The sequence below is a fragment of the Myzus persicae genome, unplaced genomic scaffold, assembly GCF_001856785.1.
Source record: "Myzus persicae strain clone G006 unplaced genomic scaffold, MPER_G0061.0, whole genome shotgun sequence".
NCBI lineage: Eukaryota > Metazoa > Arthropoda > Insecta > Hemiptera > Aphididae > Myzus > Myzus persicae.
In genome coordinates, this window is record NW_019104091.1 from 105,972 (window position 1) to 119,002 (window position 13,031).

A 13,031-nucleotide genomic window follows, 5' to 3' on the forward strand; every position below is an offset into this window, starting at 1 on the left:
ATAATAAAACATAAATCAATATTTATATAGGCACTCATTTTAAAGATTCATCTATAATATATTTTGTTACATTAGCAAATTATTAATTATTAATAACAATTAACAACAGATTTGTCCTAATCAATTCTCTGAATTGCCCAATCTAAAATAATAATATTGTGTTAAAACATGTTTACTCAGCATAAATTCCAATCATAATTAATGAATGATTAAAATTATTAGTACGTAATATATGCATTGAATGGTTTAATAACATGATGACACTGACTGTTGAGTACCTAATTTTATTATTAGGTATTATTAATATTATTACTCTTGAGTACCTACCTGGCTACCTATATATATATCCCACTGAAGTTACTACAACTTCAGTCATAAAAACTTCTCATCACAAAATCGCATTGTAACAAACTCAATCGATTGACGCAATGACGCTTCTGCAAAGCTTATAAAATAAACTGTGTGGAAAATGCACACGTGCACCATGGCCCGTAAGTATATAGTACAATACCCACAACATTTAAAAAAAGTTCATCATCCTACACACTTAATGACCGATACCTTCGAAGAAAAAAGTAACTGAGAAGAAATCAAAAGGACGCCCTGGGAAACAATATTTTGAACACATCCAAGAACTCGTAGACTGTAAGTATTTTGATTCACTGAGTAGTGTGGCGTCAAACAGAGGAGTGGCTTCAACGACAAGGCATCGCCTTTAATAATTGATGATGATGAACAATTCAAATTATAATTTGTACTTAGGAGTTAGGAGGAGCGGAGGACGCCACATCCGCATACGTAGTCTCCGTCTTATAAACGCACAACTTACTAAATTGGTTTTCAGCAGTTCCAATGTTGTGTTATAACTTTTGATAACATAGTGAATTGACCAGTGTTTGAAAAAAATGGACGTGCGTTCGTATTTCGTAAACGGTACTCGGCTTTTTTTTTCAAATAAAACGTGAACGTAAGTAACGTTTATATTTTAAATGAATTTGAACAATGTCTAAGACGCTCGAATTTATGTACCGTTTAATAAATATAATTGTAAAAACATTGTTTAATAATATTACGTAATACGTGTAAAATAATATTTTTCTTTTATAATATTTCCAATGGCTATGTAGGTGGGAATTTGTTTAAATACGAATTATGAAAATAAAATAGTGAAAATCCAGTGCACACAGCTCGACTCACTACAACAATAATATTACATATGATATTCACGATATTGTATATGAGTATTTGAATGATTTATAAAAATAAAATATAAAAATGTATACGAACGACTAAATGAACGTGTTCATTTAAACAAAATGCGAACATGAATGCGTGAACGAGTACAATTTTTTAGTGAACATTCCGAACTGCAATTAAAATATTATTTAACTTAAAGGTAAGAAGATAATCTGTGTTTTCGCCTGACGTTTTTACGATATTTTAATTTGTGAGTGATAATTTAGCGAGTTATGAGCATTTTTAAATTGTAATTTTGTACATACTTGCTTGAAAATTAAAATATCATAAAAAGCCAATTTGAAATCAAGGGCGATATTCTTACCTTTAAGTTTGATTGATGATTGGTCAATTCATCCTATTATCAAAGGTTACCTACGGACTACTACACAAAATTAAAAATTATAAATAGGTTATTATTAAATATTTAAAAATATCGGGTATAAGTATCTACCTAGTAGGTACTTATTTGTGACAAACGAAAAAATATTTTTATTGAACCAAAGAAAAATCTTTAGTAAAGTATTTCGAAAGATACCATTCGAATACTTATTTTATAATTATAACTGACTTGGTACTCAAAAGTTATTTGGAGCTGAAAACTAAAAAATATACTGGAAGCTTTTATAATAATATTTAACCCATTCATTTTTCCACCTTTTTATTAAATTATAGACTACCCAAATAATAAAATTATTAAAATTTATACTAGGTATAAAACAAGAAGTCTAAACTACACTCGAGTCACGAGCAATAAGTAAAAGTTAATATTCAACTTTAAAAATAAAACTTAGTCTAATTTTAAATCTTTTTGTATTCCCCATATATTTGTCACTAATACAGATCATTTCATATTAGGTACCTCATAACAGTATTATAATGATTTAAGATATAACATATCGGAAGTACCTAGCTAATAGATTTACATAATAATTAATAATGTATTATAATATTTAATTAAAATTATTATCAACGACTTGTAAATTATATTTTAAAACTGTCCAAAATGTACAGTTATCCGTAGACACACATAGGAAAACTGTGCAACTAGTAACTACTTAAGTCATAACCACGATTATACATCTTTAATCGTGATCATAATTCAAAACTTTAACTTATTAATCATTATATAATATTATTAATGTCTATGGTATATTGGTATGCCTAAGTCTATAACTCCAAAGTTTTTTTTTGCACTCCTGCCTGAACTCGCACTGTACAAAATTTTGAATTGTGCAGTAATCATACGATTTTCATTTACACATACAGTTGGTTTGCAGAAACTTAAGTTTATACGATCAGTTAACGAAGTTCAACTGAACGTGTAAAATCACCTCATACGTATACCTTTGAAAAAGTAACAGGAAATCCGATTGGATAGTGATAGTCTAACCGAAATATTGGTCCTCGTAAAATAATATTATCAATGGACTTAGAAGAATAAGACCAATTTAATTTCATTAGTGACAATTAATATTCTACAAACACATACATATTAGTAGGTACCTACCTAATTATAAGTAGGTATACTACCTACCTATACCTATTAATACATAGAACCTAAATGTAAAAAATAAAAATAATAAATGGGTGCAAAGGGCCCATATTACTGATGCCATCACATTTGTTTGACCCCCCCCCCCCCCCCTTCGTAAGAGTTATTCCCGAGTTTATGACATATTTTACATATATTTTGTAGTTTCGACCTGTAGAGTTATTGTAAGTGAGCAGATTGAATTTAAACTGATTAACATATCATCATATTATGTGTGGGGAAAATGTTTTATTGTTATATAACGTCCAGGATATGGAAATCGCATTTGACGGTAACCGCTCTCCGAAACGCATATATATACGTGCACTAGGTATATTATTAATGTATATAGAAACACGTGATAATCTAATCGCCCCGGCAATATTATTATTCAAGGATTAATTCATTAAAAATTCAAAAATGTTTTTAGGTTCGCAACTGCCGTAAGTGTACGAAATGATTTTATATAGACACGCCTAGTCCCGTTTGTTACAGCCGTACCGCAGTCTGCAATAGTGCAATCATTGAACGAAACACTTCAAAATAAAATAACTATTTATGGTATTTATTGTTTATGCAATTATTATTTATTTGCCTCATTTGTTATTGATAGATACTTATTAACCACGAACACACATACACACGTCATGACACAAAATAGAATGGGAACTCAATAATAACAATAAGTAATGTATTGATAACAATATTATACAAATATACAATTATAGGTATGTATATTATAGTGTACAAGTACCTATGATTTATGAATAAAAGCTAATCAAGCCATGGTATCCTATATGTAAATAGACAGATAGTTACACACAGCTCAACAGTTGCAAGCTGCAGCTGACCATGTAAAAAGATGGTGGATGACAAGGGTAGGGTCGATTGCACTTATTTTAGTCAAACTGCACTTGGGTTTAAAAAGGGGAATGGTCAAACTGCATTCGGGCTCAAAAAAGGTATTCCAACAAAAATATCATGCATTTGAAGGGATTAAACGTTTAAAAAACACTTTTTCCCTTTCCACTTACATGCTTCGAACTGACAATGATTTTAATCATTGGCGTAGTTAAAAATGATTGTTTTATACATACCATTGTTCATTATGTTAATATAATATTATATACATATATTGAATCATCCAAATCAAATATTATTATTGACATTATTATAACTTTTTTTAAAAAACTAATTTTAATCACAGTAGAACTCCGATTATCCGAACGCCAATCATCCAGGCGTCCAATTAACCGGACGAGAAAAAAACGGCACTTGCCGTTATTCATACACGTGTCTCATAATCGTTTTTAGATTAGATAAAGAATAGGCATATAATATCCATCATTCCGACGTAGGTACATTAAAAATTCTGAAGCTTTTGATGCATTGAATTGGCGTTTAAATGGTTTGAGAGTCAAGAAGAATCGGACACCAGTAATTAAAGCTTATTTTGTTTCAGTTAAATATATAGTAAAATTATTTGTTTATGGTTACGAATTTTAAATTATATTACATATATATGAATAATAAATACATACGTACAATATATTCATACAATTATATAACTTGATATATCATACGTAAATCATCAGAATATTTGCTTATCCGGACCACCCTTGACATTAATTAGTCCGGGTAATCGGAGTTCTACAACTGTAGTAGTAATGACAAACTGCATAGTAGTAATGACAAACTGCATTCAAAAACTCTAACCCGGAAATACGCTTTTGAGCATAAAAGTTTATACATTTTTCAAGATCTTTTTTTTTTTCTGGTACCAAGTAGTTGAAGGTCTTGTACTCTTGTTTCAGTGTATTCTGCATTAAAATATAACTATATAAGTATCTATTTGTAATTAATTATGTTTTTTTTTTATTAGCTTTTAGTTTTTCTATTACAGCCCAACAATCATATAAAAATAAAACAACATAACTAGAAACAGTGATTAATTGTGTTAAAACATCAGTAAATTCAAATGTACAAAAGTCTATCGTCAGAAATATAATTATCAACTAAATAGTTACTAAATTCTTGAACAACGTGGTTTTCTGGGATAGTTGACATAAAATCATCTGTATAAGATTTTTAGATTATTAACGCCTTTTTTTGAACGAGCGCAGTTTGACCATTACCTTTATTAAACCCATGTGCAATTCGACCATTTCTTTTTAGGTAATAAGTGAATAAGTGCAATTCGACAATTGACATATCGTTCGATCAACGCTCCTATACAAATTATGTATGAAAATATACAGTATACCTATACGGCTATACCTAATGGAATCTTGAATCTGCGTCTACGTATGTTCATATTAATATCAATATTTATGATTGATATTATTTACTGAATCATTTTTTTTTGCATTCTAACTTAACTTGGAATTTTGGCTTTCGACTCATATAATAGTTGCGTGACGTGCACCAAGACGTTTGACAGATAATAGTGCAAAACTATTATAGAAGAGCACTTGCACAAGTATTCATTAATAATATTATTATTAATTAACTGTTAGGCGGTGAGAAAATGATCAAATACATATTATATAGGTGCATCGGGTATCTCGGTTCTAGTAATCTAGTGTAAGTACCTCAGTTCACGGTTAAATCGGCGTCGCACGCACTTCGCTTTGTGGACTAATTCAACTGAGATGGGCAATTACTGGCTGATTGGCAAATCTGGAAGATATAGCACTTGGTGTATCTTCAAATATCAAAGTTCAAACTACTTTATAAGCTTTTCTGTTATCTTTAAGAACAATCTACGACATTCTCGTCAAAATTGGTCGAGTTGTTTTTGTCTTTTGAGTAGGTACCTACCTATTTAAGCTATACAAAATCACATTAATTATTACATAATACTAGAATACTACTACAATTGTTGATTTCTATCGTGAAACTTGAAATCCTTGTGTGAGAATCATCTGTTTAAAATTCGAATTTCTGAAAATCCTTTCTTAGTCTCCACTATTATTATAAAGAGGTTAAGTTTGTGAGGTTTTAGGGGGTAATCTCTGGATCTACTGAACCGATTTTGAAAATTATTTTACCAATAGAAAGCCACATTATTTGTGAATGTCATAACTAAAAATAGACCAAAAAATGAAAATAATTTTTCGTGATAGTCGGATTTGCACAGCAAGTCAGAGAAAAAACGGACGAACGAAAAAGTTTCTTACGGACGCTGCCTTAACGATGAGAGATAAATTATTGAGTTCTTGAGAAAAATTGTAGAATTTGATAATGGCATAATGCCTAGAAGAATGTCAGCAACAGCATATTATGTCTAACTTTTATATTTAAGTCACAAAAAATGGTGATATATATTATATAATACATATATACATAAATCAATCCCTATTTTCCTTGGTCACGGCATCACAAGACACAAGTAAAGGGCTGGACCGATTTTTCGGAATAAATATATATACAAGTAATTAATATTACTTTTTTGTAATATGTGTTATTGTCAGGAGAAACCTCTTATGGAATAAAAAATTATGAAAGTTGCACAAAAAATTAGTTATTTATTAAAATACACGAGTAAATTGTACATATTGTACGGCACGGCGGACAGCGTGTTTCCAGCTACCTGTAACCTGATCTTCGGTTAGATATGAATTATGAATTTTTCCGAGAAGTAAAATTCCACAATCTATACTTAATTTTTTAGTAGAAATTATTATTTTTTCGTTTTTTCTTTGTCATTGGTTAATCGGGCAGATCAGGCATAATGTAAGCATTATATATGTGGCAATTGCCTACCAAGGAGGCTGAGTTGCACTGATAACCGCTCATCGGCGTGTCTTTATAGACAAAATAAAAAATAAAATAAAAATAAAACACATTATTCATATAGAGTATGCACCTAGCGGTGGTCGCCATTCGCCGCTGGTGGATTGCCAACCTGATAATATACTGCTCACATAATCACAATCGAGTATTCGAGTCTCATACAGAGTTGCCATTTTTAACGGCCAACGAAGTGCACGAAATCAACTATATAATAATTATGACAGTATTTCTAGAACTTCTTTATGGTACAAGCTCCAAAGTAATTACAGGGATTTGAGGTACCTGTCTAATCTAGTATCTAGACAAGGAAGAGATAATATTTTAAATAAAATCCTAGCAAGTTATTCGATATTTTTCTTCTATTGAAGGAAAATCTACGTATCATAAATATGTATTTGTTAACGAGTAACAGTGACAAGTTGTCACTGACAACGAACACCTTAGCCGTTAGTTTAGTTTATCTTTAATTACATGAAGCGTTCGGAGAACTCACTCACACTAGTGATCAGTCACTACACAGGCACACATCACTCATGATGGATATTTTAAGGTATTGCTTAAATCCGACCACTTATAAATGGTATGGTTTGCTTTCAAAAGTCGAATTATTAATAATATTACGTAATAATATAATTTTTTTCCCGTTCTCCGAACAGCACGCGATAACGAGTGGCCGTGTATTCTTCGAAAATAAAAACTCGACGGCAACGGGATTCCCTGTAGGAAAACGAGCTACAACGACGGCCGTACATACATAATATTATCGCGAAAAATAATAATCCGAGTTGGCAATTGGCATTATATGAAAATTATTTTTTTATAATCGCGCGAATGTCGTCGTCACTCGTCGAGTACATTACCGAAATCCCGTGTAATAATATTATTTTGAGATGACAGATAACACATTAACACTACCAATATTTCTACGTTGTATAGAAATATGTGTACTTAGTACATTGTGTATTTGTGTTTTGTGTATAGTGTATAGGTACCTACTGATTGAACCGGTGCGACAACGGCACGTGCAACTACTGCCCGGAAACGGACGACACCGGCACCGCAGAGCGCAAGTTGTTCAGATGCCTCAGACGGCACGGCGATAGAAGAAGAATAACGGAACTCCTGAGAAGGGCTCCGGAACCAGCAGACGTCGAAGAGATTCTGTGCGGCCCACTGCCGGAGAGCCTCCCCGCAGACCTGAACGCCAAATCACGTCTGCTGGCCCAAGCATCGCTAAATCGCTCGGAATTCGTGTTAAATGATCGACCGCATCCTCGCGCAAAAAGAAGCGGACGAACGGGAAGAACAGGCACGGGTCTAACCACCTCGCTCGCGAAATCCGCGAGAAGTCGGAGGTGCCACCGACCACGACTCCCCTCTTCTTCCACTATGGCACCACGGGTGGGAAGACGATCACGGCATTCCGGAAGTCTAGAACGTGACCCGAGGCCGGCTGGCTAACAGCAACCAAAAAAAACATGACACCAGCAGAAACGTAATTTAATGTAAGGGGGTAAGTCGGGGGATTGTCCCGTCTACCCACGTTAGTATACGTATATATTGACGTTTATTTATTTATTTCAATAAACCAATAAACGATGGCGACGTCGCGGAAGTAATGTGAAAGCAGTCGCCGCGGCGCCGTCGGTTCAAACCGGAAAAAAAAAAAGGTACCTACTGATATAGTGATATGCCTCATAATGCGTAGGAACCCATACGGCTATACTCACGTGCCAATGGACATTTTGCAATATATTTATCCATATCAAATTATAAAGACTTAATTTGTAGTTTGTACATTGTAAGTTGCTATAGCATAGATTTGTGTATCTACCTTTTGTTATTAACGTAACTTTTAACTATAATTGTTTATTACATATAATATTATACGCATTAAGCTTTTTGGTTTGGTTCGAAAAGTGAATTGGCCGAAAAAGGAAGGGTACCTTTTGGTCTAAAACGGCCATGCGCATCATGTAATCATGTGTGACTGTGTGTGGTATGTCTGTACATAATATTATAGAATCCGAACTTATATCAAATGGTGCAGTGGAGTACTATAGACACAATAATGCTGACGGTGATGATTTTCATACAGCCAATTACGTATATTGACTGCGATGTGATAATATTATATGGAGCGTTCACGTCGTAATTCAATTGAATTCAAAATAATGACCGCGGGACTATCGTTCAATCATATAATTTGCAACTCGATTTGTTGTTCAAATATACTGCACGTGGCACGTCATAGTGCAAAACGAACATTATGTACACAGTGGCGCAATTATCGGGAGTGTTGGGTGTGCAATTCACAGGGGCCCCCGGTTTTTGGGGGCCCCAATTTCCGAGATCTCTTGTATGATATTTCTACTATAATCTGTCTAATAATAATAATTAATTTGTTGCAAATATTGTAAAAGCGCTATGTAGGTAACCATCATACTCATACATTACTTGTTTTGGCGACACAGATAATAATAATACCAATTGTGAATGTGAATCAATTGAATCTGTTGCTCAAGTTGTTGATACTGAAGTAGTTAATGTTACTGATGTTGAACAAATAGCTAATGCAAGATTCAACGGTAAATATAAATTAAATTATTTAGTATAACAATATAACATTTTGATTTTTGTTTTTTGATTTTTTATATAATAGAATTGAATTTAAAGAATGAATATCCAACTGATAGAGTTCATTTTAATGAAAATATCAATGATAGTAATATTAAAAGATCTATTTTGGCTTATGGGCCTTGTCGACCAAATATAGCTTTTCCTAGTAGTGCACATGAAGATGGTAATACCTATAAATTCTCTTCCTACTTTTACTCAATGACATTAAAATCTGGTATTAAAGTTCAAAGATTTTGGTTGTGCTACTCAGTTGGATTGAATGTAGCCTACTGTGAAACATGTTGGTTATTTGCCAACCGACAATATTCTTATTATAATACTGCATGGATTAATGGAGTTGATGACTGGAGACATTTGACATTTAAAATTGATAAGCATGAGAAATCCATTCAACATATTGATGCTGGGAAGATTCGTTATAACTGGGAAAAAAATTTTACAATTGACAAAGTTACAGAAAAACAATATTCAGATGAAGCTACCTATTGGAGGGAAGTACTAACACGAATAATTAAAGTGATTTTATCATTAACAGCTGGGAACACAGCACTCAGAGGACATGAGCATAAAAATAATGATGGTTTAACTACAAGTGAAGGTAAATAAATTAACTTAAATAGTTAAATCATAAATTATTAAGAAATTCTAAATTCTAATGTTATTCGTTTAGGTTTGGCCTTAGGCTTAAAATATTAATTTTTAATTCAATATATTTGTTAGTGAATAAAATATATTCATATTATGAATTTATTAATGTAAAAATATTGTAATTATTAATGTATTCTAAAACAAAAGTACATAATTATTCTATTTTATTACTATAGGAAATTTTATGAGGACCATAAAGCTTTTATCAGAGTTTGATCCAATAATGAACAATTTGTTAAATGATGAAAAAAAAAAAATTAAGTACCTCAGTTGGCAAGTGCAAAATGAAATAATTGAAATATTAGCTACAAGTACACAAAGATTACTCTGTAAGGAAATACAAAATGCCCAGTGTTTTTCAATTATCATGGATTCTACACAAGACATTAATAAAATTGACCAAGTTAGTGTTGTGATTAGATATGTAGTGCTTGACTATGAATTGAGAACATTAAAAATTGAAGAGTCATTTATGGGTTTTTTTGCAATTGATCAACATGGAGCCAAAAATTATGAAAAATTATTGACTGATGTTTTATTGAAATTGGAACTGGATGTCAAAAAGTGTAAAGGACAAGGATACGATGGAGCAGCTGTGATGAGTGGCATTTATTCTGGAGTACAGAAAAGAATTAGAGATATAGTTCCAAATGCATTTTATGTTCACTGCTGCTCACATAACTTGAATTTAGTTATATCAGATGCGGTTAAGACTACTGAAAAAGCTTTACATTTCTTTAATACAGTTCAGGCAATATTTGTATTTTTTAGTTCCAGTGCCCCCAGATGGTCAACTCTTGCTTTCGGAGAAGATGTATCTAGTAAAATTAAACAAAAGGTATTGAAAAAAGTTTGTCCAACCCGTTGGGAATCTCGACATGAGTCAATATATCCTTTAAAAGTAAGATTTAAAGATGTTTTGAAATCCTTATCAAATATATCATTAACCAGTCAAAAAAAAGAGGAAAGGTCTGCTAGTATGTCTTTAAAAAAAAAAAATGGAGTCAATGGAGTTTGTTTTTTTGTTGTGCCTATGGGAAAATATTTTAAAACCATTACATGGCATATCAAAATCTATGCAAAAAAAAAATACAAATTTATTTAATGCTTGCAAAAATTTAGAAGAGGCTACTAATTTTATTACAAGATTAAGATGTGACTATGAAAATGTATTATTAACAACCAAAAACTTATGTAAAAGTTGGGACATTCCAACAAATTATCGAATAGAATGAACAAGATTTGCAATCAAACATTTTGATGAGATTGATGGAGATCGCCGACTAAATATTACGGAAGAAAATTTAAAAATTAAATTATTTTTACCAATTATAGATACAGTATTATTTCAAATAAATTCTAGATTTGAAGGCTTAAAAAAAGTTAATGACCATTTCCATTTTCTACATCCATCAATATTAGTTTCAAGTAAAGAAGAAGAAATAGTCAAAGCTTCTTATGATTTTGTACAATTATATCATGATGACATAAGTCCAGATTTTACACGTCAATTATTATCCATAAAAGAATTGTTTGCAAATATTTCAGGCATAAAATATATAAAAGATCTGGCCATATTTATTTTAGAAAATGATTTTAGCACTACATACAGTGATGTAATAAGTGCATGTCTTATTTATTTAACGTTACCCGTAACAGTTGCTTCGGCAGAGAGATCTTTCTCAAAATTAAAATTGATAAAGAATTACCTGCGAAACTCAATTGGCCAAGATCGTCTTTCCAACATCAGTATATTAAACATAGAAAAAGAAAAAACAGCTGACTTGGATATAAACAAAATAATTTTTGACTTTGCTGCCATAAAAACAAGAAAAATGAATTTTTATACTTGATTTTATAAAAAAAATTATGTAAATTTTAAATAATTAAACAGTTTTAAAAAATAATTATATGACATATTGACATGTGAGAAAACAATATTTTTAGAGTTATAATAAATAAGGTACCTAATATCGTTTATGACTATTTTTTTTTTTTTTAGCAGGTAAGGGCCCCAATCTGGACATTTTCACATGGGCCCCTTATTATCAAGTTGCGCCACTGTATGTACATAATGTACAAGATATTATTACACGAAATTTAAATGTTCAGGTTGAAATCGTTGAATATTGGTTTATATCACTATAAATTATTTAAACAATTTAAAACTCCGATTCGTTTATATAGTAGTGTACCTAAATAATATCGGTTACAATAGGTACCCATATTATAACGACGATCAAAAATCAAAAGTTGGACCAAAATTACTTACTAGATATGATAGATGCCGTAGATGCGTAATGACGATGAATGTAATATAGATAGGTACAAGGTACATGTATTAGATATTCGTTGCTAAAAATATAAACCAGTGGGTATAACTGTATAAGATACCCTATATGTTAATAATTATTATACTATATATTTTACAGATACATCTTATACAATATAGACACTATATTACAATTTATGATACCTATACATAATATATATATTATACAGAAATAGTATGTAGGGTTAGGAAGTTAGATACCTATATAACATACTTAACTATATATTTGTATGTAATATTGTAATACAATATATTATGTTCATATTATATATTAAGTATCATACTAATATATCGAGGTACTATTGAAGTATTGAATTATTCAATTTGAATAGCATTTCTTTTAACTTGTAAGTCACGTATCAAGTTATATACCTATAAAATGTAATATGAACTTGTGGCGCGTGGGATTAAAACCTTTGGGATTTAATTATGTATATACTTGTTGCTTAATAAGTATTAGTACTATAGTAAAGTAGTAGGAGGTACATATATTTTCTGGTGCCTACTCTAGAACTTGAGAAGTGTTTTGTATATGTAAAAATACATTAAAGCTATAAAAATGAAAACAATCAACACACATTATACGTATATAGTGTGACTAGATCGATATATAGTACCCATATATTATACACTTATATAAAACCGGTGACCTTACGCAATTTATTGTCCTCTACGACTACAGAAGCTATGAAAAACAAAAAAATACAAAATACCAGAAATGCTTACAAGTTATAATTAACATTTAACACGAAAGTATATTATTATACCTACTATAAAATCGAACACGCACGACGTAATTAATTAGTATTTTTTTTTTTTATTTGTATAGCTACGTCTCACTGTTCG

At 31.2% G+C, this 13,031-nt stretch overlaps 1 protein-coding gene and 1 long non-coding RNA gene across 2 annotated transcripts; both read left to right on the forward strand.

Moving 5' to 3' along the window:
• The first annotated feature begins 39 nt into the window (after positions 1-39).
• On the forward strand, positions 40-8,234 carry LOC111038647. Its single transcript, XR_002605001.1, has 3 exons — positions 40-967; positions 3,201-3,331; positions 7,547-8,234. It is a non-coding gene; the product is annotated as an uncharacterized LOC111038647 (long non-coding RNA).
• A 600-nt stretch (positions 8,235-8,834) lies between these two features.
• LOC111038648 (zinc finger MYM-type protein 1-like) lies at positions 8,835-11,636 on the forward strand. Its single transcript, XM_022321837.1, has 6 exons — positions 8,835-8,868; positions 9,040-9,153; positions 9,228-9,803; positions 10,030-10,830; positions 11,189-11,384; positions 11,513-11,636. Exons 1-6 carry the CDS (start codon positions 8,835-8,837, stop codon positions 11,634-11,636), a joined length of 1,845 nt encoding a protein of 614 aa, XP_022177529.1.
• Positions 11,637-13,031: the final 1,395 nt, after the last annotated feature.